Here is a 24,448-nt window from a genome sequence, read left to right on the forward strand (position 1 = left end):
TGGTCAACTGACCATTTTGGTCATGTTGACTTATTTGTAGATCTTACTTTGCTGAACATTATTGGTGTTTACAGTTTATCTCTATCTATAATAATATTCAAGATAATAACCAAAAACAGCAAAATTTCCTTAAAATTACCATTTCAGGGGCAGCAACCCAACAACGGAATGTCCGATTCATCTGAAAATTTCAGGGCAGATAGATATTGACCTGATGAACAATTTTACTATGTCAGATTTGCTCTAAATGCTTTGGTTTTTGAGTTATAAGCCAAAAACTGCATTTTACCCCTATGTTCTATTTTTAGCCATGGCGGCCATCTTGGTTGGTTGGCCGGGTCACCGGACACATTTTTTAAACAAGATACCCCATTGATGATTATGGCCAAGTTTGGTTAAATTTGGCCCAGTAGTTTCAGAGGAGAAGATTTTTGTTAAAGTTAACGCAGGACGCCGACGACGGACGACGCCGGACGCCGGACGCCAAGTGATGAGAAAAGCTCACTTGGCCTTTTGGCCAGGTGAGCTAAAAAAAACCATAAAATAAAACAAAATCCCTACCTACCTACCCTAACTTTTTTTCAGATGTAACTGGAACCACTCATACTTTTTTATTTGGCCTCACACAAAGTAAATTGCAAAAATCATTTCTTTAAAGCAATGAAATAGGAACTTCAAAATCTATATCAAAACTCATTAGCAAGACTCTGTGATACAGAAGATACAATATATATAAGCAAATAATATATTGACTAACAGAAATACATTTAAAATATAAGTATAAATAGAAAACAATTATAGTTTCTTATTTACGAGGCCCCTCACTGGGGTCTCCAAGTAATCTCATAATCACAAATTGTTTGTCAATATAATCACATAATCATTAACTATTTTTTTAAGATAATCAATTAATCAAAAATAGTCTTATACATGTATTACCAAATAACTATGAAATATTTGGTCTGGTAATCAAATAATCATTGAAAATTGACCATGTAATCACATAATCACATAATCAAAAAACCAACAAGGAGGCTCATTTACAAATCAATTAAATTGATTGAACAATTAACATTTAAGTTATCATTTAAAGACCTGTATTACAAAGCATGTACAATTCAACATCCACAGGTGTTCACACTAATCACTCAGAGAAAAAGAGACATCAATGATTTTTTTCCCTTTTAATGCAATTTCGCAAACTTCCATGAAGATCTAGCAAAGATATTGATGCTAATTATTCATTTAATCATAAAATTTCTTAAACGACACCATAGCACACCTTTTGAAAAGGTCCAAAACTATAATTCTTTCAATCGTAAAATCACTTAATAGACACCATAGCACACTTTTTGTGAACATGTCCAAAGCTACAATTCATACATAATTTGCCTACGTTTCCCATCATATTTTTCACATTACTATTTTCTTTAGGTACTATCATGTTACAATACAAACACTTCCCATATTTGTCATTGTGACCAAAAGCATGAAAATTGCACAAATTTGCCACAGCATTCTTAAACGTCAAAGAACTTTTACACACAACGCAACAGTCTTTATTCTGGATCCTGAATTTCTTTCGACATGTTTTCGTTGAACAGAACTGACAAATAACAACAGGAAATAATAGTGGCGTGACAGTTGCTTGTGATTGACATCTCAAATTCTGAAAAGGTACAAAAAATATTGTATATTCAGACATTTTTGAGGTTGTTATTAATTTTGGCAGCATTGTTTGTATACAGCATTTTCTTGTGCAATAAAATCATTTAATCCATGTGATTTTAATTATAATTCTGTCATTGAAAGAAGATCTTTACTTTTTTTATATAATAATGCAATTTTTAAAAAATGTACTTAAAACTCATATACTTAAAATGCATTAAATATTTAATCAATTTTCACCTCGAAATGTTGACTTCTTAACCTGTCATGTATAAGTTCAGCTGCTGGATCTTTATCATAAAACTCCAACAATCTAATTAAATATAAATTTAATATATGATTATGTACTGTAAAGATCAACCATACAGCCTAGCTCTAGTGTTGGTTTAAGGATGTACTTAGGAATTTGTGTCAGATGTTTGGACTCTGACCCTTGTTTTTTCCCCCTTCAATACAGGTAAAATACTTTGCACTCATTTTTCTTTTCATACAAGACTACAACAGCACTTGAAAGCACTTGAAAAATCATTTACCAAAATTTAAGCAAATTCTAGATTTGTTTCTTGAGATTTCAGACCCAAATATTACAATTACAAATATAAGGCAAAAGTCTGAGTCAGGCTTTTCCTGCCATTTAAAATAAATCTAATATCTTATAAAGAAGTTCCATAACCTTCAATATTTTGAGCTTATTTCGCTCCTTTACTATCAGTACTCTTCCAACTTATAGTAAATGTATCAATTTTAAATTCTTGATTTTTTTTTAATTTCACCTAAGAACATCCTTTATATTCCCAAAAAAGATTTTTCATAATATAACCCATTGGTCAATATGGAAAAAATTATTAAGTCCAAAGTTTTCCTCATGAAGCAATTTTCCTTCTTCACCACACACAATAATTAATATATATTATATGAATAAGAATATGTGTCCATAATGTTAACATTAACTATCTATGGCTATGTTCAGTGAATGTTAATTCAAATCTTAATATGTCATCACATTTTGAAGTTAGCTTTACAATGAACATGTGGTGTTTTTTTTTTTATAGTTGTCATATTGGCAAACATAACACATCTCCTTACATTATATCATAAGATATCTTGTGTTATTTGGGTCAAACAAATGTAAAAGTTCGTACAAAGATATCATAATGGACATGTGTCTGAAGTTTCAAGTTTATTTAACCACACCTTCATGTTAAACTGCATAAATCAAAAACCTGAAATTGGACAGACGAAAAAAACGAAAGACAGCAGCATAGACTGGAAAACAATGCACCCTAATAGTGTAAGAACAAGGATAAAAAAAATTAAATCAACCTTGACTTGGTTTAAATGCTTAAAATATATTTGTTCATATAAATATTTTTACAGTACCAATGTTACTTACTCTGCTTTTAGATTGGCATTCAAACAGTATTTTGGTGCAAACAATGACCTTGACCTTTCATCAGGACACCATTTTGTATAATACAAGGCTAATAATCTGTACCATTCTCTACCATGATTGGTGATTAACAGCTGGCAGACAATCTAAAAATAACAATTACACCATTTAAACTGATATAATTAAATAGTGAATATATTATTTTATTGACCTACTCACAGAATATATTAACATTTTCTAAATGTAAGAGTGCTTAAAGAACCAAAAACAAGAGTAACAAATAAATATAAGCTAGTGGAAATGTGGGACTTGATCCTGAAGACAAATATGTAACAAAGACATGATGACCTGTGTATAAATGATTAAAAAACTATCTGAAAAATATCTGCATAGTAGATCTTAAAATTGTTTACACATGCCCTTCAACTCAACATTATCAAACTGCAGACTAAATAATATCAACTCATTTCTTTTTATAAAAGCCAAGATTGCTTTTACGAAAGGTATTTTTTCCACCTATGGTCTTTGGGACAAAAGGATGAACAGAGTCAAGCTGTAGATGGTTTCATTTTAGAAAGACCCATCCAATATTCTAAAGCTATTAATTAATGTCCCTTTCGAGGGCATAAATTCACATGCACAAATATATATAGTTGTCATAAATAATTGTTTCCTTGACCTTCATTAATACTTACTCTTCTAATTTCCATATGATAAAATGATATATTGGACTGGACTCCTATTTCTTTAATATATGGACTCAAAACTCTTCTAGTCTGGGACCAGTACAATGGTGCCACTGGTTCCTTGTTACTGATATCTCCCAACATATTAGACAGGTCATGTAACTGTATGCTTTCAATTGCACAGGCCAGTAAACAAAGACTCTGAAATTTGATTTCAATAAATCCTGATATATACAGTGAAACCTGTTTAAACCGAACCTCTTCAGGACTGAAGATTTTGTTCGGTTTTGGTTTTTATCAGGTTTACAGTCCATACAATTTGATATGATGGTGCTTAAGAACAAGTTTGGTTTATATAGGTTTTCGGTTTATGCAGGATTCGGTTTAGCCAGGTTTCACTGTATATAGCGTTAAAGGGGCATTAGCTATGACTTAGACAAAAATTTAGAATATGATTTTTATTTAGTTTTATTAGTGTATATAAATAAAATGGGAATTGTGAATAATATTTGTTTTAAGCTGGGGGATTGGCCCAGATTTGTGAAAAGTATGCTAAATAACATCACTGTTTCAATCTATAAAGACCTAAACAATTGAAAATAAGGAGATGTGGTATGATTGTAAATAAGACCAACTATCAAAAATAGCCCAGAATAGATTTGAACTATTACAGATCACTTATCAAACTCAAGAAACATCTATTTTAATAGTACTGGTAAAATTTTAAGTCTAATTTTAGGTTTGGTCATTGCAATGATTTCAGTGCTGTTCAGATACCTATGTTTCAGTCTATTTATTAGTAAATGTAACAAAAGTAAACGACTGGAAACTTAATGAGACAAATTCAATCAAAAAGTTTGATTTATCCAAATTTATTAAACTGGTCAACTCTTGTTTAAATAAATTCAAAATTAGCAAAGAATAAATATTTACTATAAATACCTTTTTCACTAGGCCTGTTTCATCCTCAGCAATGATTCTATTTACTATATCTGTTAGCAGACTGTCTACAGAATCAGAGACTTTTTCTATCTTGCTGTCTAACGTCCTGAAATCTCCGAACATTCTAAGCTCCTCTAACAGCATGGTGAGCCATAAAGGGTTTGTAGCGCATGGTCTTGATACAATCAAAGATAGTTGGTCTTTATCCAGTTGCTTCAAAGTCAAATCATTAAAAGCTGAGAATTGTATTAATTGTATAATAAAGGAATAACATTACTCACTCACAGTAGTTGAAGAGCTGACAATAGAAAAATCAAAATGTATTTTCATCAATGGGTTTTCATTTTTTGTACAACCGAACAAATAAATGAGTCTTTTTATGGATCAAATTCAAATTCAAATTCTTTATTAACTTTGAGCCTTACGGCTCATCAGCATAATCAAGTACATGTACAGTGTATACATATGGCATATTACAAACAATATGCATAATAAACAATAGGTGACGTCAGAAGTTTCATCAATACAAAATATCTTTTATTACAATAAACTGTTTCTTAATTTAAAAGAGAAATGTATAAACTTTCCCAAGTTACAAAGCTGTTTTGTGTTTTCACCTGACAATAATTCTATTAATTTAAAAGTTGATGGCCTAGACCAGTAATATTTTTTTTTATATATATCAATATCTAAAGGTTCCCTTTGAAATGAACTCCATTATACAACCATGCAGCTATTTCATTTATTCATTTACTCAATGGGACATATCATATTGCAAAAATTTAAATACCCAAATAAACAGGTACTGATTACTGATTTTATAATTCATTTGCAACAAGTCTTGATAAAGTATTTATACAAATTTCGATGAAAACTTAAGTTCTTTTAGCTAGTTAGATAGAAAGTGAGTATTAAAGTAAATAAATTCATGTGAGACACTGGACTTTCATCAAAATACATATACAACAATTACAAATGAACATATACATGTGTATTGCAAAATGGAACCAAATTATAAAAATAACAACACACTGAACAAAACAAATACCATCACTGATACCACTGCTGAGTTGTGTCCCATGTCATAATATATATCTTTTATAGAACTACAGTTTTTCTAGCATTACTACATATTGCATACCTTGTTAAATTTCTTCAAAGTTTTTGAAACTAAAATCTCTGCAGCCTCTTTGTTGATTGGTCCAACTTCACAAACATAACAACTGTGTTCCGTCAACCTTGCAACAGTAGGTGGATGGGTATCTGCTGAGCTAATGATGCATTTAATATTACCTGGGAATCTTGGTGGCAGCCATGACAGGTGGTTATAAGTATTACAATCTGGAAGCTAAAATTATAAACTTTTATAGTATACCTATTAGATGTAGGAATTTCTCGCTGCATCGAAGACCTATTGGTGACCTTCTGTTGTTGTCTGTTCTATGGTGGGGTTGTTGTCTCTTGGACACATTCCCCATTTCCATTCTCAATTTTATTAGAATAAAATAAATGAGTCAACACATGCATGAACCACACATGCATTAAACATTACCCGTAATGCGCTGCACAATTTTTAAATCCCTAGCAGTGATTGTTTACAACTGGTTTTATTTTTATATTCAAATACAGCAATATTTATTTATTATTTATAGACACAATTATTTATTATTTATAGACACAGAATATCATTCTTAATGTGTATTCTATTACACTGTACTGTTTTAATAGTATGAATTTAATTTCACTTTATATATTATCAGGTTTTTTTTTTTTTATCATAATGTCAGCAATCTTTGTTAGCAGATAAAAACATTATATATCATTCAGAAAAGAGACAACTGAAGGAAATTTGCTCTGAAATTGTAGGTATGAAAGACTTATACAGTTTTAGTTTAGTCTGTATATATTTACAGAAGTCAGATTACCGAACTCATCAGAAATTAAAGAACCTTAGTGAGTGCCCTCACATACCCCATTCCCCCACATTGTCAATGGACACAGGGGCGGATACAGCTATTTTGAAATGTAAAGTAAAAGAGTAAAGGGGGGGGGGGGGTTCCAACTATATGATCCCATTCAAATGCATTGATCCAAACCCCGGACCCCCCCCCCCCCTTCGATCCGCCACTGGAGCAAATAAAATAACTCTAAGAAAAAAATTTAAATCATAATCAAAACTTCTGATTAAGGAACAATCTATATTATTATACTTCACGTTAAAATGCCATATTTTGATTGGCTAATACGAGGGTGTCATTTTACTCTATCACATAGCTGAGAGGGTGACAATTTTTTTGAATGTTACCCTCTCGTCTCAACCAATCAAAAATCGACAATTTAAAGGACAATGGATTGAATTTACATCAAGTAGTTGAATACAATGCTTAAGTTTGACGTTTTGGATCAAATTTTATTATTTAACTGTCAAAATAAAAAAAAAAAACATCTTGTTGTTTATTTCTAATACTCGTAACGTTGTTATGTACGTGACGTCATAGAAAATCCTTTTGAAATAAAATTTATCTGTAAAAGACAAAAATGGTAGGACGTTCAGTATAATAAATTAAATAACACATAGCTGAGAGGGTGATAGAGCAGATTGGTACCCCTTGAAAAAGCATTGTCAACCTTGGCTTCGCCGCGGTTGACAATGTTTTCTCGGGGTACCAATCTGCTCTATCACCCTCTCAGCTATGTGTTATTTATATACAGTTAAATGCTAACCTCATTAACAGCATCTATAACAATACAAAGCTTTGTTTGTTGTTCTCTCAAAACTGGCAGAAGACCTTTCAGCCTTTCCATAGAACTTTGTACAGAACCTTCTTCACCGTCTATAGCATGATTTGTGTTTTCATCTTTTTCTGTTAAAAAAATGATTTTTGATTTAGCAAAAAAGTTGGTCAACACAACCTTAAACATTAACATTACTTAGATCATGGTTATTTGTTTAATGTCTTCCTTTTCTGTTATGTGTTAATTCCATTGGTTTGCTTTATATATAAGCAGATGGGGCATGAGTTTAAGATACACCCATTCTTTGCATATAGAATTTGTTTGAAAAATAAAATGGTATCTTCAGCAAGGCATTATTACTTCATTAGTAAAGCAACTCTGCAGAAAAAAAATTAATTACATATCCTAATGCATATATAAATTGCCTCACATTTGTCTGTTATGGTGGTACCCAACACCTTGACTAAAATTTATTTGGCTAGTTTAATTTTCATAAAATTTTTACAAAATACTTACTTTGATCCTTTGACAAAAATATAAAAATTTCAAAAAATTTGAACCAACCGTTAAATCAGAAAAATTACACTTGTTATATAGCAGTTTGACAAACACTTATTTTGATCATTGAGAAGCTTAATATTCCATATGAACACAATGTCATTAAAACATTCTGCTGATTTTACAGAGTTATCTCCCTGTAGTGTTAGGTACCACCTTGAAGTCCCATAACTCAGGAATAACACGCTACAATATTTGGAAAACTGATGATCCTAAATACAGCATAGAGATTCTAGTGAATATTTGATGTATATGTAAAAAATTGTATTAAAGCTGATAATTCAGGTCTTGTTACTCTGAAACCACTGGTAGCTTCAAATTCCCTTTTTCTATATAATTTCAGAGGAAAATTTTAAAATCAGAAAATTTATAATGGATGAACATGAAAACCAGGTGACAACAGTAGCTCACACTGACCCTACTTAGTAGCTTTATAGCTCAATAATTTATTAAAAATCTTATTCAGAACAAATCTTACTAAGAACTTTCTTCTCCAGTGCTCTGACAAATCTCTTACACAAAGTCTCTGTATTTTTGCTTGAAGCTGAACATCCAACAAAATGGTAAAATACTTCATAACCATCCTTGAATAAAAAACAAGAAAAGAAATAATTTAAAGCAATATCAACATGTTCACAAATTCTTAAAACTAAATTTGAAAAATATTCTCCTTAATGTTACATTTCACCATAATCTCTCCTATTTATAAAAACAGTTGTATGACTTTCTATCAAGCCATTTAAACTTTTGAAAAAACCATGCAGTGTTAAATCCTCTGGTTTATAACATATAGTTGAGGATATATACTGAATACTTTCATTATAATTCATAATCAAAATGGCAAAATAATATTCTCCAGATTATAATTACCTAATTTACCTTATCTCTCTAAATTTTTCAAACAAATTGTTGCATGAGTTCATATGTTTGCAAGAAGTTTGTCTTGTCCAATTTTAACCAGGTGCTCCGCAGGGCGCAGCTTTATACGACCGCAGAGGTCGAACCCTGAACAGTTGGGGCAAGTATGGACAAAACATTCAAGCGTGATACAGCTCTGAATTTGGATTGTGATCAAATTTTTGACATAACATGGTTTTTTTTTACACAAAACAAATGTCAAGATTTTACAAATCAATTAAAGATTTCTTCTTCAAACTTTTTAAATCTAAAATTAAATAGTTGACACAGCATAGGTTTCTGACACAGAATGAATGTGGTCTAATGAACTTTTTTTTTTTTTGCCTTTGAGCAATTCACTATGCTGTTGAATATTAATCCTCTCAAAAAAATGTTTGAAGAAATTTTCTTTTTATTTATGAAATCTGAAATGAGAAAAATTTAAACCCCCCCCTTTTTTTCACATCCCCGTTTCCCTTTTTCCAAAACTGATATCAATTCAAATTTCTAATGGAGTTTGCAACAATAACTACTCTTTTAAATACATCATAAAATATTAAAATGTAAAATAAAGTGCTTGTTATCACTGAATGGTAAAGATTGGTTGGTAGTAAAAGTGAATATACATTGTTTATTGTATAAAACAATAAAAAAAACTTCATCTGCAACATTTTATATTGGCAAATTTCCAATGAAGTTATTTACATAAAGTTATTGGCAAATAAAAATAGAAAATGACATCATAGTCATGTCTGGCAAATGTCCAACATACATTATCTAAAAACATTTTAGATAAGATAAGGAAAAAAAGCTTCATCAGCAACATTTTATATTGGCAAATTTCCAATGTAGTTATTTACATAAAGTTATTGGCAAATAAAAATAGATAAAAATGACATCATAGTCATGTCTGGCAAATTTCCAACATATATTATCAACTACTATTTTATACAAAGAAAGATAACTCCAATTGAAAATTAATTGCTATTGCACAATATTGTGCAATTAGTGTGCAATACTGTGCAATTGAAAATTTCTTGCTATTGCACAATACTTGATATGGAATCCTGATTTGGACCAACTTGAAAACTGGACCCATAATCAAAAATCAAAGTACATATTTAGATAAAGCATATCAAATAAGCCCAAGAATTTAATTTTTGTTAAAATCAAACTTAGTTTAATTTTGGACCCTTTGGACCTTAATGTAGACCAATTTGAAAACTGGACCAAAAATTAAGAATCTACATACACAGTTAGATTTGGCATATCAAAGAACCCATTTATTCAATTTTTGATGAAATCAAACAAAGTTTAATTTTGGACCCCCATTTGGACCAACTTGAAAACTAGGCCAATAATTAAAAATCTAAGTACATTTTTAAATTCAGCATATCAAAGAACCCCAAGGATTCAATTTTTGTTAAAATCAAACTAAGTTTAATTTTGGACCCTGTGGACCTTAATGTAGACCAATTTGAAAACGGGACCAAAAATTAAGAATCTACATACATAGTTAGATTCGGCATATCAAAGAACCCCAATTATTCAATTTTGATGAAATCAAACAAAGTTTAATTTTGGACCCTTTGGGCCCCTTATTCTGTTAGGACCAAAACTCCCAAAATCAATACCAACCTTCCTTTTATGGTCATAAACCTTGTGTTTAAATTTCATAGATTTCTATTTACTTATACTAACCTTATGGTGCGAAAACCAAGAAAAATGCTTATTTGGGTCCCTTTTTGGCCCCTAATTCCTGAACTGTTGGGACCTAAACTCCCAAAATCAATACCAACCTTCCTTTTGTAGTCATTAACATTGTGTTTAAATTTCATTGATTTCTATTTACTTAAACTAAAGTTATTGTGCGAAAACCAAGAATAATGCTTATTTGGGCCCTTTTTTGGCCCCTAATTCCTAAACTGTTGAAACCAAAACTCCCAAAATCAATCCCAACCGTTCTTTTGTGGTCATAAACCTTGTGTCAAAATTTCATAGATTTCTATTAACTTAAACTAAAGTTATAGTGCGAAAACCAAGAAAATGCTTATTTGGGCCCTTTTTGGCCCCTTATTCCTAAAATGTTGGGACCAAAACTCCCAAAATCAATACCAACCTTCCTTTTGTGGTCATAAACCTTGTGTTAAAATTTCATAGATTTCCATTCACTTTTACAAAAGTTAGAGTGCGAAAACTAAAAGTATTCGGACGACGACGACGAAGACGACGCCAACGTGATAGCAATATACGACGAAAAATTTTTCAAATTTTGCGGTCCTATAACAATCTATACTCATAATGTTAATATTAATTAACACAATATATATCTAATCTGACCTTGAGGAAATCATTTACGACCTTGGCTAGAGTTGTGGACTTTCCATATCCGGGATGACCTTTTATACACATTATCATGTTATCCTCAGGCACAGTTTCTCCCCAAAATTTTGGATCTCCTACAAAGAATAAATTCTGTATGTATTAAAATATAACAAGAATACACCATTTATGTACTACATTATTTAAAAAAAAATCTTACTATGTTTCCATGTAAGTTTTTAGGTGAACCCAATTTTAACTTTGGAATTAAAATTGACTTAAATCTTCTCATTGTTGGGGGCCTTACAATTGCCTATAAATGATTGTATGCACTTCATTTGAACTTTGGTGGATATTTGTCTCATTGGTAACCATACCACATCTACTAATCTGTGTATTAAAGCTTTTAAAGCTAGTTGCCAAACCATTCAATATGGAATTGACATTTGATTAGTAAACAGCAACATTTATAAAGTTTTTTTATTTTGGTCTATGCGATAATAAAGTACAGATTAATTCAGGACGCCTCCGGGTGCGGGAATTTCTCACTGCATTGAAGACCTGTTGGTGACCTTCTGCTGTTGTCTGTTCTTTGGTCGGGTTGTTGTCGCTTTGACACATTTCCCATTTCTATTCTCAATTTTATCTCTAAAAACAAGAATGTGTCCCAAGTACATGGATGCCCCATCCGCACTATAGTTTTCTGTGTTCAGTGGGCCGTGAAAATGGGATACAAGAGGCTGTCACAACGACAGCAAACCGGATTATTAACACTTATTTGTGTCCTGGCAATATCACAAGAACCATTACTGATGAATGGTGAAAGTGAAAATCATCAATACCAAATTTGACCTCCATTTTGTCATCAGTATCAACATATTAAAATTTGAAAAGCTTAGATTGAATGGTTCATGAGTAAATGCAACAACGTGAATGGAAACGCCATTTTAGGATCTTTCAAGAACCATAACTCCTGAACGGTAAAAGTCAAAATCGTCATTATTGAACTTGACCTCTATTTTGTCATCAGTAACAACATATTAAAATTTCAAAAGCTTTGGATGAATGGTTCATGAGAAAATGCACGGACACGACGGGAAACACCATTTTTCAATCTTTCAAGAACCATAACTCCTTAATGGTAAAAGTCAAAATCGTCATTATTGAACTTGACCTCCATTTTGTCATCAGGCCAAATAAAAATATATGTGTGGTTCCAGTAACCCGACCGACCCTAATTTAAACCCCCCCACCCTAGAACTTTTTTTTCATTTCTGAAAAATAAATTTCAAACGATCTAATTTTGAGGATTGTGAATTAAAATAATATAAAGTTCTTAGATTTCTGTCATTTGAATTTCCATAAGAAGTATCTGTTATTGGTAAAATGCAAGAATTCATAACAATTTGTTGTCAAAATGCAACAATATTAATGAAAAACGTAAATGACTGTCTTTATTTTGCAACCAAACACTTTTTAAATGGCCAACTTCCGGTATTGACGTGTGTAAAACTGGAAACAATTTCGGTAAACACACGATTTTTTTCCGGATTTTGACAATCCTAAATAAAATTTAGAAAAAAAAAAAAAAAATTTGCCGACCTACCAACCCTATTTTTCAAAAGTATGTAACTGGAACCTCACATATATTTTAATTTGGCCTCAGTAACAGCATATTAAATTTCGGAAGCTTTGGTAGAACATTTCATGCGTAAATGCACGGACACGACTGGAAACTCCATTTTTCAATCTTTCAAGAACCATAACTCCTGAACGGTAAAAGTCAAAATCGCCATTATTAAACATGACCTTTGTTTAGTTGTCAGTAATAACATATTAAAATTTTAAAAGCTTTGGTTGAACGGTTCATGAGTTAATGCACGGACAACATTTGATTGCCGCCCGCCCGCCGTGCATCCCCAAATCAATAACCGACATTTTTGTCACAAAAATCCGGTTAAAAATCTCTAATCTGGCATTAAAACTAGAAAGATCATATCATAGGGAACATGTTTACTAAGTTTCAAGGTGATTGGACTTCAACTTCATCAAAAAACATGAAGCGGGACGGACAGACGAACGAACGGACAAACAAAAGGACGCACAGACCAGAAAACATAATGCCCATAAATGGGGCATAACAATGAGTTAGACAAAGAAGGAAAATTATATTAACCAAATTATATATGGTTCTTAAAAAAAGTCAAGAGGACTTGTACACAGATGAATATGAATAGCTTGCATTTTGCTTTTCAACCAACAATCTGAATAAGCACAAGTGCTTCAAACACAATACAATTGCTTTCAACACTTATTCTAAGTTGTGGATAAACAAATCATAAAGTTGTTACTGTCATCAAAATAAACCTCTTAAACTGTTCATAAATCTTTAAATATAGGCTTTATTTCAAATTACTTACTTATAAAACTTTTGCTGTCCTCAGATTCTGGTATATCTGAAAGTGGCTCCCCCTTCAAGTATGATGTTAAGGTCTTCAGTAAGTCATCTTGTCCGACAACTAATTCAGATTTATTTTCTATGTAAAATTTCTGATTCTCTTCCTCTGCAAAAAGACGAAAATTGTTACAGCATATATCTTGTATCTGTCAATCAAAAATAATGAGGTGCAGAAATGAAAAGTTTTTTTTAACGACCTCGACTGCCCATGACGGTCATGCACGGTCGATTAATGATAGTGATAGACACAACAAGAATACTATAAACCATATATTTACCAAATATGGAATGTTAGCTCTTCTACATTGATAAGTATAATAGGTATAGTCCAGTCAATCTAACATAAATTTGACCCTAACCTGAAAGTAATTGCAACAGAAGATTTTTAAGTTTTAATCTTTAGCATTTTACCCCAAATATACACAGAAAAAAGTCCCATATAATCTTACTTGAGGAAGACTAAAAAAAAGCGCCATTTAAAATTCCTATGGAGATTTGCAATGAAAAGGGTGATAACTCTTGCAAAAAAGGCAGACATATCAATAAAAATTGATATAAAATTAAAACATTACCGTTTCTATTCTTCAGAATGTATAGATTCTTGATTTTTTAGATGTCTTTAGAGTATAACAAACAACGTTAATTGTGTTTTCATATCTTTTATCAAGCTTTAATCTAGATTTCGTAATAAATTAGTTGGCCATTTATTGAATTTTCCAAGATGTCAAGGTAAAGAATATCAAATTTAATAAAAATAATTAAGCATTGTATTCTTCTTTTTGTGGTTTTTAGTTTTTTTAGATAACTAAGATGCTGAAAAAAAAATAATATACAGATATAAACAATACCAAATTTTCACATTATTTTTTCAAAACGGTCACAAAGCTTCAAATTTGCAATTTCTTAAATGAAAAATGCACACAAAAAAAAAACTACCCACAACACTTCGGTTTTGTACATTTTAGGAGCAGATGATTATATAATTTAGTCAAATACAAACTTATAATCCCATCAAAGTATCATACTTTACATAAATTTCAAGTAAATCAACCAAAAACTGACCAAAAAAAAGCCTCATTTTTGCGGAGTTATCTTCCCTTCCAGTGTTTAATTTCCATAAGAAAATAAAAATGCTGATTTTGAGTTTTCCTCAAGTTAGATTTTATGGGACTTTTTTCTGTGTATATTCAGGGCATTATGCTATAGATTAGAACTAAAACATTTTCTGTTGCAATTAGTTTGAAGTTAAATCTTAGTTTGACTGAACTAGTAATTCTGGATCTTCATAAGGTATATGATCTTCTATTTCATGGCACTGTATCGTCTGAGATTTCAGGCATAAAGGGATATATATCATTGACAAGAAATATGAATCTATATCTCCTGTGAAGCCTGATATACAATTAATTTATACTAGAGTGTCCCGATTTCAACATTAATGACCATTCTAAACTTTGTATTTGTGCACATGGTATATGAACTTTGTGAAGTCCACAACTCCAATTGCAGAATAATCTGAAATATTCAATTTCAGTATAATATAATGTATTTTACAAACTGAATAAAGAGGGTCTCATTAGGGGATTCTGATTACGGATCCCACTTACACTATGTACATAACCAATTCTCATTTTTTTGTAACTTGTTATGTCCCGCTAGACTTCATTTCCCATTTTTACGTCACAATAATTTGACTATCACATGTCACGCTTACAAAAAATCGGCAATCCCGCATCACGTTTAGACCCCAATGAGACCCACAATAAAGAGAGACAGATCGTCATACATATATATCTTCCCTCATGTAAAATTTGTTGAAGGAAGGCTTTGTTTTTTTTTATAAATCAATCATACAAACCAATTTCTTCTTCGTCATATTCACTGGTTTTGTTGTCGTCATACTTTTTTGCTATTGCCGTCTTGAAGAAGTCTAATACTTGGTCAGAAAATTTATCGAGTTCAGAAAACTTAACCTAAAAAATATAGCAGAAAATTGTTAAAGTCTGAATATTGGTCAAACTTACTAAAGAGAAGTGTTTCCAGAAGGGAAATAATCATTTTAATGTAATTGTATGTTTTAAAGTTTAAAGAAAATCCCAGTTTTGCAGTTCTTGGTTTAGAACCCAATTTTACATACAAGCAATATGCAAATATTGTCTGATATTTGCTGATGACAACATGAGAATTTCTGCTTAACAATATTTAATTTCCCAAAATACAAAATGGATTCAAAAAATCTAGACCAATTCTATAATTTTAACACATTTTGTAATTTTTTGTGTAGGAAAGTATTGCAGAAGAAGGTTGTCAAGGGAGATAATTTGTGATATTAACATGCAATTCACTGCTTTAGAAACCTACCTGATTATATTTAGAAATAAGTACTGCTATTTACAGTAATCCCTTTGTAAAAAAATTATGACATGTACATAAATTATAGTGTGCCACACATATTATGCTATTTTACTGTGAAATCTGAAGCATATAACGCTGGGTCTATAGTCTTTATACTGCTGCTGGAGGACTATTAAGGTATCATCTGCCAAGTAGTAATTGCTCTGGTATTGATATATAAGTATATGTATCACTATCAGAATGCATGTTTTTATTTTTGCAATACTCATCAGAGCTCCAGCTAGAAATCAAAAGAGGCAGGGTGCTATAGTGGAGGGCAGGACACTTTTTCATGATAGGAAAAGGCACTGCTTATTTTTTAATCTTTTGTCGATGTTTCTGTGTGTAACAAGAGTTCACGTTTTTTTTTACTGTATATGTTGTTAATAAAGATGCATAAGTTGTTGTTTTGATTATTTATTCTATAAAATTTGCATTAGAAAAGTCATTCTTACTACATGTTCATAAGACATGGCAATACACATTCATACATCACATCACTATTAACCAAAAGATAAAAATAAACTTACTATTTCCCCAACCCCCTTTTCCCCTAAAAAAAACCAACATAAACTAAACATCTCATAGTTTAGCATACATGTGACAGAGTTGTCTTATTTAAAAAATTTCAGATAGAGTTTGGAATTCTAAACTTTATTTCATTGTTTGTGCAATTAGTTAGTTTAAGGTGAATTGTTATGATTTTTTTTAACCATTATTCTTTTTTTTGCATCCTCAGTGGGATTGGAACCAACGACCCTTATTGCAATGACATGATTAACCTGGGGCAATCAACAGGTGTCATGTTATGATGTATGTAATTTAACTTTGTGATAATAAATCGATATAACAAAAGACAAATTTACCAAAAAGGCACAAGGTTTTTTTGGAAAAAGTTGTCAGGGCAGAAGGGCGCGGATGAAGGCACCCAGGGATGGCGCCCTTCTATTTTGGGCTAACGAGACCACTGCTCATCGAATCACATGATACACAATTATATAAACCTTGCAATTATTTCTAAATTTACAGTACTTTACCTACCCTCTCTCTTCCTGCAGTGTCTTGCATACCGTCCACTTTACAATTATACTCATAAACTTGATTTGGAAATCTATTCTTTAATTGTCTTTTCAGAGCCTAAAAATATTTTAAAAAATACTTTCATTATTCAAGGAATTTAAAGCACTTTTTAAACAAGTCAACAGAAAAAAATAAAATTGCTTTCCCCTTAACTTTTAGTAACTCATAAAAACATTTTATCTGTAGTTGGGATTTGAACAATTATCAAATAAAACTAAAGTTGAAACATAACATCCATGTATATTATGGACAAATAAAAAGAAGAATTCATATATTACAAAAAAATGTCAGTAAAACAGGTAGTCAAAAAAGATTTTCTTTCAAAAGTTGTTGTAAATCTGACTTTCAAGTGGAAGAAGTGTTGTTTACTTTTTTTTGTTGTATAGAACAAACATTAAGCTAAATAAGTTTCTTAAGACACATAACTCTTTATCAACAATGTCAACCATATAAAAATTTGTATAAATTTGTATTCAAGAGGGGGGGGCAGGAACTTTTTCGGGATGTCGGGATCAGGTGTTTTTAAGCTCAGGATTTCGGGATTGACCCTTTCAGGATTTGGGAATTCTTTTTTCAAATTTCGTGATGTCGGGATTTTAATTTCTTTAAATTCTGGACCTCAGGATTTCATATTTTTAAACCCGGGATTTCAGGATCAGGACCCATCCGACCCCCCCTCATTTAACCATTGTTATTTGTTTTAAATATCAAAACAGCAAATTTCAATTATCATAAGACATGGTCAGTCAAACAATTCAACCATGGTATACTTAAACATATATGTCCTAGATAAAGTTCCAAGATGTTACACACTATTTATTTTAAAAAGCTTACAATAAGATGTTGTTTGCTCAGAGTTTCTTCATCTATAAATCGTTTTAAAGCTTTTTCAGGGATAGAATCAATCACTTCATCTGATCTGAAGAAAAAGGCTGCATTTGGACTCTTGCATCTGCAATGACAAATTTGTTTTATATATCAGAAAATAAACATATTAAACAAATAATCAAAACAAAAGCACAATAATTAAATACTATTGAATTGGAGATCATGGCATTGTCTTAAATAGTTAAAACAATTCTGTAAACGTCAATATTTTCATTATTTCAGTGCATAAACCTTTCACACAGGGGTTAAATTCAAGTAATGAACTATCATTGCGCTATCCTCATTATAAGGAACATTTGTTAGCTATAGGTGTGGAATATCTTTTTTGTATTTCAACTGATTGTAAAATAAGGGAAACCACCTGCTAAAATGTTTATGATATGATCATGACCAGGTCTGCTATTACTTCAAAGAACCTCAGTATAGCTGAGTGATATAAATTCTGTATCACTAGCCTGCCAATACTCAGTTTGTGAGTTTGAAGCCTGCACATGGCAAGTGTGCTAGACTTCAATCTTTATTGACAAGGATTGTCAGTTTTTCTTCAAGGCACTACAGGGTCCTCAACCAATAAAAACAGAATGCGACGAAATAGCCCATAGTAAAATGCTGAAAGTGGCTTTTAACACGAAATTATCAGTCATTAAATCAATCTTTTTGTTCATTTATATGGTTTGACAAATTTTAACTTTTACGAGTAAAATCGAATGTGAGATATAGACTTACCTTAATGCCCCATGAAGTATTTCCATGAATGTTATGGAGGTGTTGTCAACCCACTGAAATTTATCTTTTAATTCATCAGAAATGTCTATTTTGTTTGGTATCCATCCATATCTAATAAAGAAGTGAAAATATACATTTCATTTTATAATAATTACATTACATGTATGTTTCATAACAATTTGTACTTTTGATTGGCTAATAACAATTGATTGGCATTCCAAAATTAGATTACATTTCCAAATAAACTTGAACTTTCCATATGGTGCTTCTTGTGACATCACAACACAGCATAGAACGACAAATGAAAAATATGAAATAATTTGTAATACGTGGTTGTAGCATAAAAATGTAATTTTAAGAATTGAATACTTCTTTTTGTAATTTTATAGGGTTGTAAAAGTGTTGATCATCACACATTTTTAGTATGAAGTACGAAGCATTCAACTCGAAGATACAATTTCAACATTGGAAAAATTGGTGGTTCTACAGTCATGAATTCTTTATGTGAATCATAAATTTAAGTGTTTCATCAAGTACTGATTTTCTGCAGTATTTATACTTGACCAGAGTTTCAATAAAAATAAATTTGAACTCAACCAGGCCATAAAAAAGAATAGGTTTGTTTGCCCAAACCCTACCTACCCAGAAAAAAGCTGCCTACTCAAATTCTTTTATTGTCCTGATTTGAAGAAGTTTTTTTTTTTTATCAGAAAAGGCATGAAGACTAATAAACACCCCATACTTGAAAAAAAAGAAAGAAAATGCCTACCTACCTACCCACTGTCTCAACCTTTGGGTAGGGTTTGGGCAAACCAAAATATTTTTAATTGTGGCCCCACAAATATTTTTACAGGTTGCATTGTATCATCTGTAAGTTTATCAATCATCAAGGGGTAGATGCATTTTGACTTCTATTTACATTTTGACATTTTGCAAAAGTGTCATTTTTATATTTTGACATGTGCCATTTGATGGGAAGTCTTAACTCCCTTCTATAGAGGTATAAATAAATTTTCCAAAGATGGATACTAATCGGAAAGCACTCAAATTTAAAACAACATGTTTTTTGACACATTACGTTTCTTTTTGTTTGAAATAAATACAAGCTAGAGTAGAATTTATGTTGACTGGGTGGCATTTGTAAACCAGAAAGTTAGTTTAACATGGCCTGATATTTCTAATTTTGCTTTAACCTTCACCTTTTACCAATCAGTCCTAAAAAGAAAGGCTGACCATTGGTATCCTCATGGCATCGATTCAACTCTTCTAAACATGTATCGATGACGAGTTGTGTTGTGGCCTCTTTTGGAACTCCCCATCGTAAATCACATTCTATTAGATGTATATGTCTCAACTTGCACCATTCTCTTAGTTCTGGAAAAATCTGCAGTTAACAATATTTAACACTGAACAGAATTTATATCAATAGTTACATATTTTTCATCCTAAAAAATGTATTTCTAACTCTTATCTGTCTTTTCGCAGTTGTCCTTTTCTTTAGCCTATTTAATAAATAGAATCCTCATGATGACATTAGGAAAGGCCCTGCTAGCTAATTTTTGTGTGAGGAACAGAAAAAAATAACTCATTCAGATACAAACATTTCAATACTTAAAATATATAGTGTTTCAATTTTCTTAAGGTGGTACATAACACTACAGGGAGATAACTCTGTAAAATCACCTAAATGTTTTAATGACGTTGTGTTGTTAAGGGAATATTAAGCTTCTCAATGATCAAAATTAGTGTTTGTTAAACTGCTATATAAACAGTGTATTTTTTCTGATAAAATGCTTGGTTCAAATTTTTTGAAATGTTTATATTTTTGTAAAAGGGTCAAAGTAAATACTTTGTCAAAATTTTATAAAAATTAAAGGAGCCAAATTAATTTAAGTGAAAGTGTTGGGTATCACCTTAAATCAGGAATTTTCAGGATATACATTTTAAGTTTAAACACTGTAATGTCTCATTTGCATTACTGATCATGATTAAAGTTATTTTGAGGTCTTTACTGATCATGATTAAAGTTATTTTGAAAGTCTTTACTAATTAAGATTAAAGTTGTTTAGAAAGAGTCTTTACTGATCATGATAAAAGTTATTTTGAAAGTCTTCAAAAGAAATCTTATGCTACAAGTATAAAATAAACTAAAAATTCACAATTGTCAATGATCAATTTAAATGAGGTCAAGGACAGATGAACACTGTCGTACAGACATTCCTTACAAAAAAATCTACCAATGAAAACTTAATTGTCATCACTGATCCACGAAAGGAAGTGAAAGTCAGTTTAACCCTGTCAAGACAAGACAAGACAATTAATTACAAATTAGGCACACATATGGTGCTACAAGAGGATAACAATTATACATTAACTGTCTGTTGATATGTAGTCCGATCAACAGTCCGACATATATATCAAATATAGATATTTTATTTTCATCAGTTTTTACACCATGAATTTCAAAATGAAGTCAAGAGCAACAGATATGTGACAGATAGAAACTTCAGGAAATAGTTTCCAGGTGTTTTATCTCCAGAAATATAAAGCTTAGATTTATACAACTAGTTTAAGACACAACCAGTTACTGTAAATTCTGAAATTATTGCAAGGTTTTTATTATTGTGAATAAGGAGACAAAGTTGTCAACAGAATAATTAAAATTAGCATTTTGTAATATTTTATCTAAATTTAGCAGGACTTTTCTCAAAATCATAAAAATTAATATTGCATTTAATTTAAAAATGACAAAAACGCAATAATAAATGTATGCAATAATTTCTGAAGTAAGTTAATTTCTATGTCACACAATAAATTGCAGGGCACATCAATAACAATTACAATTATTGAGAAAATATTTACCTTTTTAACCAGAATTTCCCTTTCATTAAAAAAATCAGTAAATGTGGATGAGACAAATACTCTAACAATCTTCCATCCTGATTTTCCCTGAGGTTTGGTTAATGTAAATGGCTTGTATTCTTGGCACTGTTTATCTACTTCATTCCAACAAGATTTCACTGTAGTTTGGACACTGACATCCACACTCTGAAAGCACACATAGCTGACATGTAATGTGTAAAAAAAGTGTGAAAAATTATCAGTAAGACCCTTTATGCAGAATACAATAGCTGCACATTCACTAGAGCTATACATTTTTGTAGATCAAATGTAAATAACACAAGGCAATCAATACAATTTTACATACCTATCTAAAAAGCAGCCTATTTGAAAAATGTTGACATAAATAGTTTTCAATTTTTTTTTAAATAGATAGATCAGACTGTTGGTTTTCCTTTTTGAACAATTTTACAATAGTCATTATTGGGACCCTTTATCATCTTTCTGTCACATGTGAACAAAGGCTCTGTGTTGAAGACCATTGACCTCTAATCATGCTAATGGTTTACTTTTAGAAAATTGTGACTTTGATGAAAAGTTGTCTCATTGACACTCATACCACATCTTCTTATATCAACAAACCTCTTTAATTTCTTTCTCAAGTCTTTCTCTGTATTTCATGTACATCTTGTTGATCCTGCAAAAAAATGAATGATACATACATAAATGATATCAACAGCAGTTTATCTAATTATCAACTGGATCTGTCAACCCCATCCCCTCTTTCATTGATTAAACAGTTTTCATGCTAAGATAAAATATGTAACACTAGTTTTTGCTTGCTGTGAAATTTTTACAGAAAACCATTTATATATATTTTTGCCATGAGCAGTGTTAGAGGGCAGTTACTTTGACTTGACTGTAAGTATTGCTCCCCACCTTTTGCAGTTGATTCAAAATTCTCATCTGAACATGATCAAATTGCAAATTTTATTAACAAAACTGTTTAACTGATAAAAAAGCATATGTACAATCCTTTTAACAGATATAGGAAGATGTGGTGTGAGTGCAAATGATAACAACTCTCCATCCAAGACTTTATTATCACTTCATACATGTACGTTCATAGATATGAAAAAAATTGACAGAATTTCTAATAATATCGTTATGATAATGTAATGTCATGCATAAGGGGATACTTGTACATGTAAGTCTTTAATTCAAATTGCTAAAACAAATTTCAATTTGGGTTTTTTAATTATTTGTTTTTAAACGATGATTTTCTATGAATGCTACAAAGCTTTCTTTTAGCTAATCCTGTGATATTCTGTATGTCAGGAGCCTGTAATTCAGTGGTTGTCATTTGTTGTTGTGTTACGTATTTATTTTTCAGTAAGCAATTCTCATTTTTTTTGGTCATTTCCCGTTTTCACGACACAATAATTTGACTTTCCCGTGTCACGCTTACCAAAAATCAGCAATCCCGCATCACGCTTAGACCCCAATGAGACCCACTAGTGATATGTGACACTTTTCTGTGATAAACAAGTGACTGAGCTTAACCATTTGTGTTTATTTCAGTGATCGGGAAGTACGTGCCCCCTGCGCCTATAGCGCATATTGACAAGAAATGGCGCATACAGTGACAATTGTAAGCGCCCACGTGGCGCACGATATTTTTCACTTCGTTTCGAAACGTTTAGATATCGTCAAATGAATTTCCGATCGTGTTCCATGCCGCCATACATGTGTACACAACTGTGTAATGTTCCTCCAATAATAGGAGCACCTATATATTTTTGGGACGTCTCGGGTGTTTCCCTATTATAATAGAACCATGCGGTTTAACGTCTCGGGTGTTTTCCTATTGTAATAATAGAACCATGCGGTCTAACTGATAACCCGAAAAATGTAATTAACCATCATCATATATATTTTTTTATAAACAACTTTAAATTTGTGAAATTTGGCTAGTACAGACGAGATTGTACTCTAATAATAATCTCATTTAGTTTAGCTTGCTATTATTCGATTGAAGAACCCCAAAGACTTTTTAGGAATATAGTTTTTGTCTCCATAAAAGACGCTTATATATACTGTCCTTGTCTTTTTTTGGTCTTTGGCTCATTTTGACATTTTGTAAACATGACTTCAGCGATTTGTTGTTTTGTTCTATGAATTAATGGTACTCTTTACTGTTATTCTTGTCACCGTGATGAAGTTATAATAATACAAGAAGTGCAGAGGAAATTCCTGAAAAGTCCTCTGATACGGAACGTCTGGAATAAGTATGGTATCGACCAAGACCCAAATTTAATGTAAAAAAAACCAAACATGAACATGAACAAGGCAACAGTACCAGTTTAAACATTGTAAATACAGGTTAACTTAAATATTGTTGGGGTTGGAAGAAGTTATTGTATATTCATTGAAATTGAAATGACAAAATCACAGGAACAATATCCATGATTTTATTTATGTAAAAGTAAGTACCAACACCTCTTTGCCAAAATTTACTGATACTTTATTTTTACAGAAGTCAATTCAAATGCCATTATGGCCCACTCATTAGACAACATGGCCCATTATTTTGTTAAAATGGCCCATTGAATTTATTTTTGAGGGGCCCTGGGCCCATAGTGAAAAAAACCTTCCAGATCACTGTTAGTGTTATTTAGAAAGTAGGTGAACACAGAATAAATGTGTAAAATCTATGGAGCTATTAAATGTGTTCAAAGTATTTAAATTTTCAAAGAACTTACTTAAGAATTAGATACATGCACTAACAGTCATCTGTGGTCTCATTATCATCTTCTTTACGCTCCACATGGTACATTTACATTTACATGTTGTTTTTCGATT

General features: G+C 31.3%; 1 protein-coding gene across 1 annotated transcript; it reads right to left on the minus strand.

Annotated features, from left to right (window-relative positions):
• Positions 1 to 985: 985 nt before the first annotated feature.
• LOC143047435 (TPR repeat-containing protein DDB_G0287407-like) lies at positions 986 to 24,429 on the minus strand. The gene is made up of 18 exons (XM_076220494.1): positions 24,374 to 24,429; positions 22,229 to 22,283; positions 21,608 to 21,793; positions 19,945 to 20,129; positions 18,746 to 18,856; positions 17,966 to 18,083; positions 17,093 to 17,188; positions 15,516 to 15,630; positions 13,620 to 13,763; positions 11,218 to 11,336; positions 8,459 to 8,564; positions 7,411 to 7,550; positions 5,828 to 6,034; positions 4,687 to 4,899; positions 3,754 to 3,945; positions 3,062 to 3,204; positions 1,909 to 1,981; positions 986 to 1,669 (listed from the first exon to the last, which is right to left on the minus strand). The coding sequence occupies exons 2-18, from the start codon at positions 22,271 to 22,273 to the stop codon at positions 1,325 to 1,327; spliced, it is 2,538 nt and encodes an 845-aa protein (XP_076076609.1). The 5' UTR covers positions 22,274 to 22,283; positions 24,374 to 24,429; the 3' UTR covers positions 986 to 1,324.
• Positions 24,430 to 24,448: the final 19 nt, after the last annotated feature.

Source organism: Mytilus galloprovincialis, chromosome 10, assembly GCF_965363235.1.
Source record: "Mytilus galloprovincialis chromosome 10, xbMytGall1.hap1.1, whole genome shotgun sequence".
NCBI classification, from domain to species: domain Eukaryota; kingdom Metazoa; phylum Mollusca; class Bivalvia; order Mytilida; family Mytilidae; genus Mytilus; species Mytilus galloprovincialis.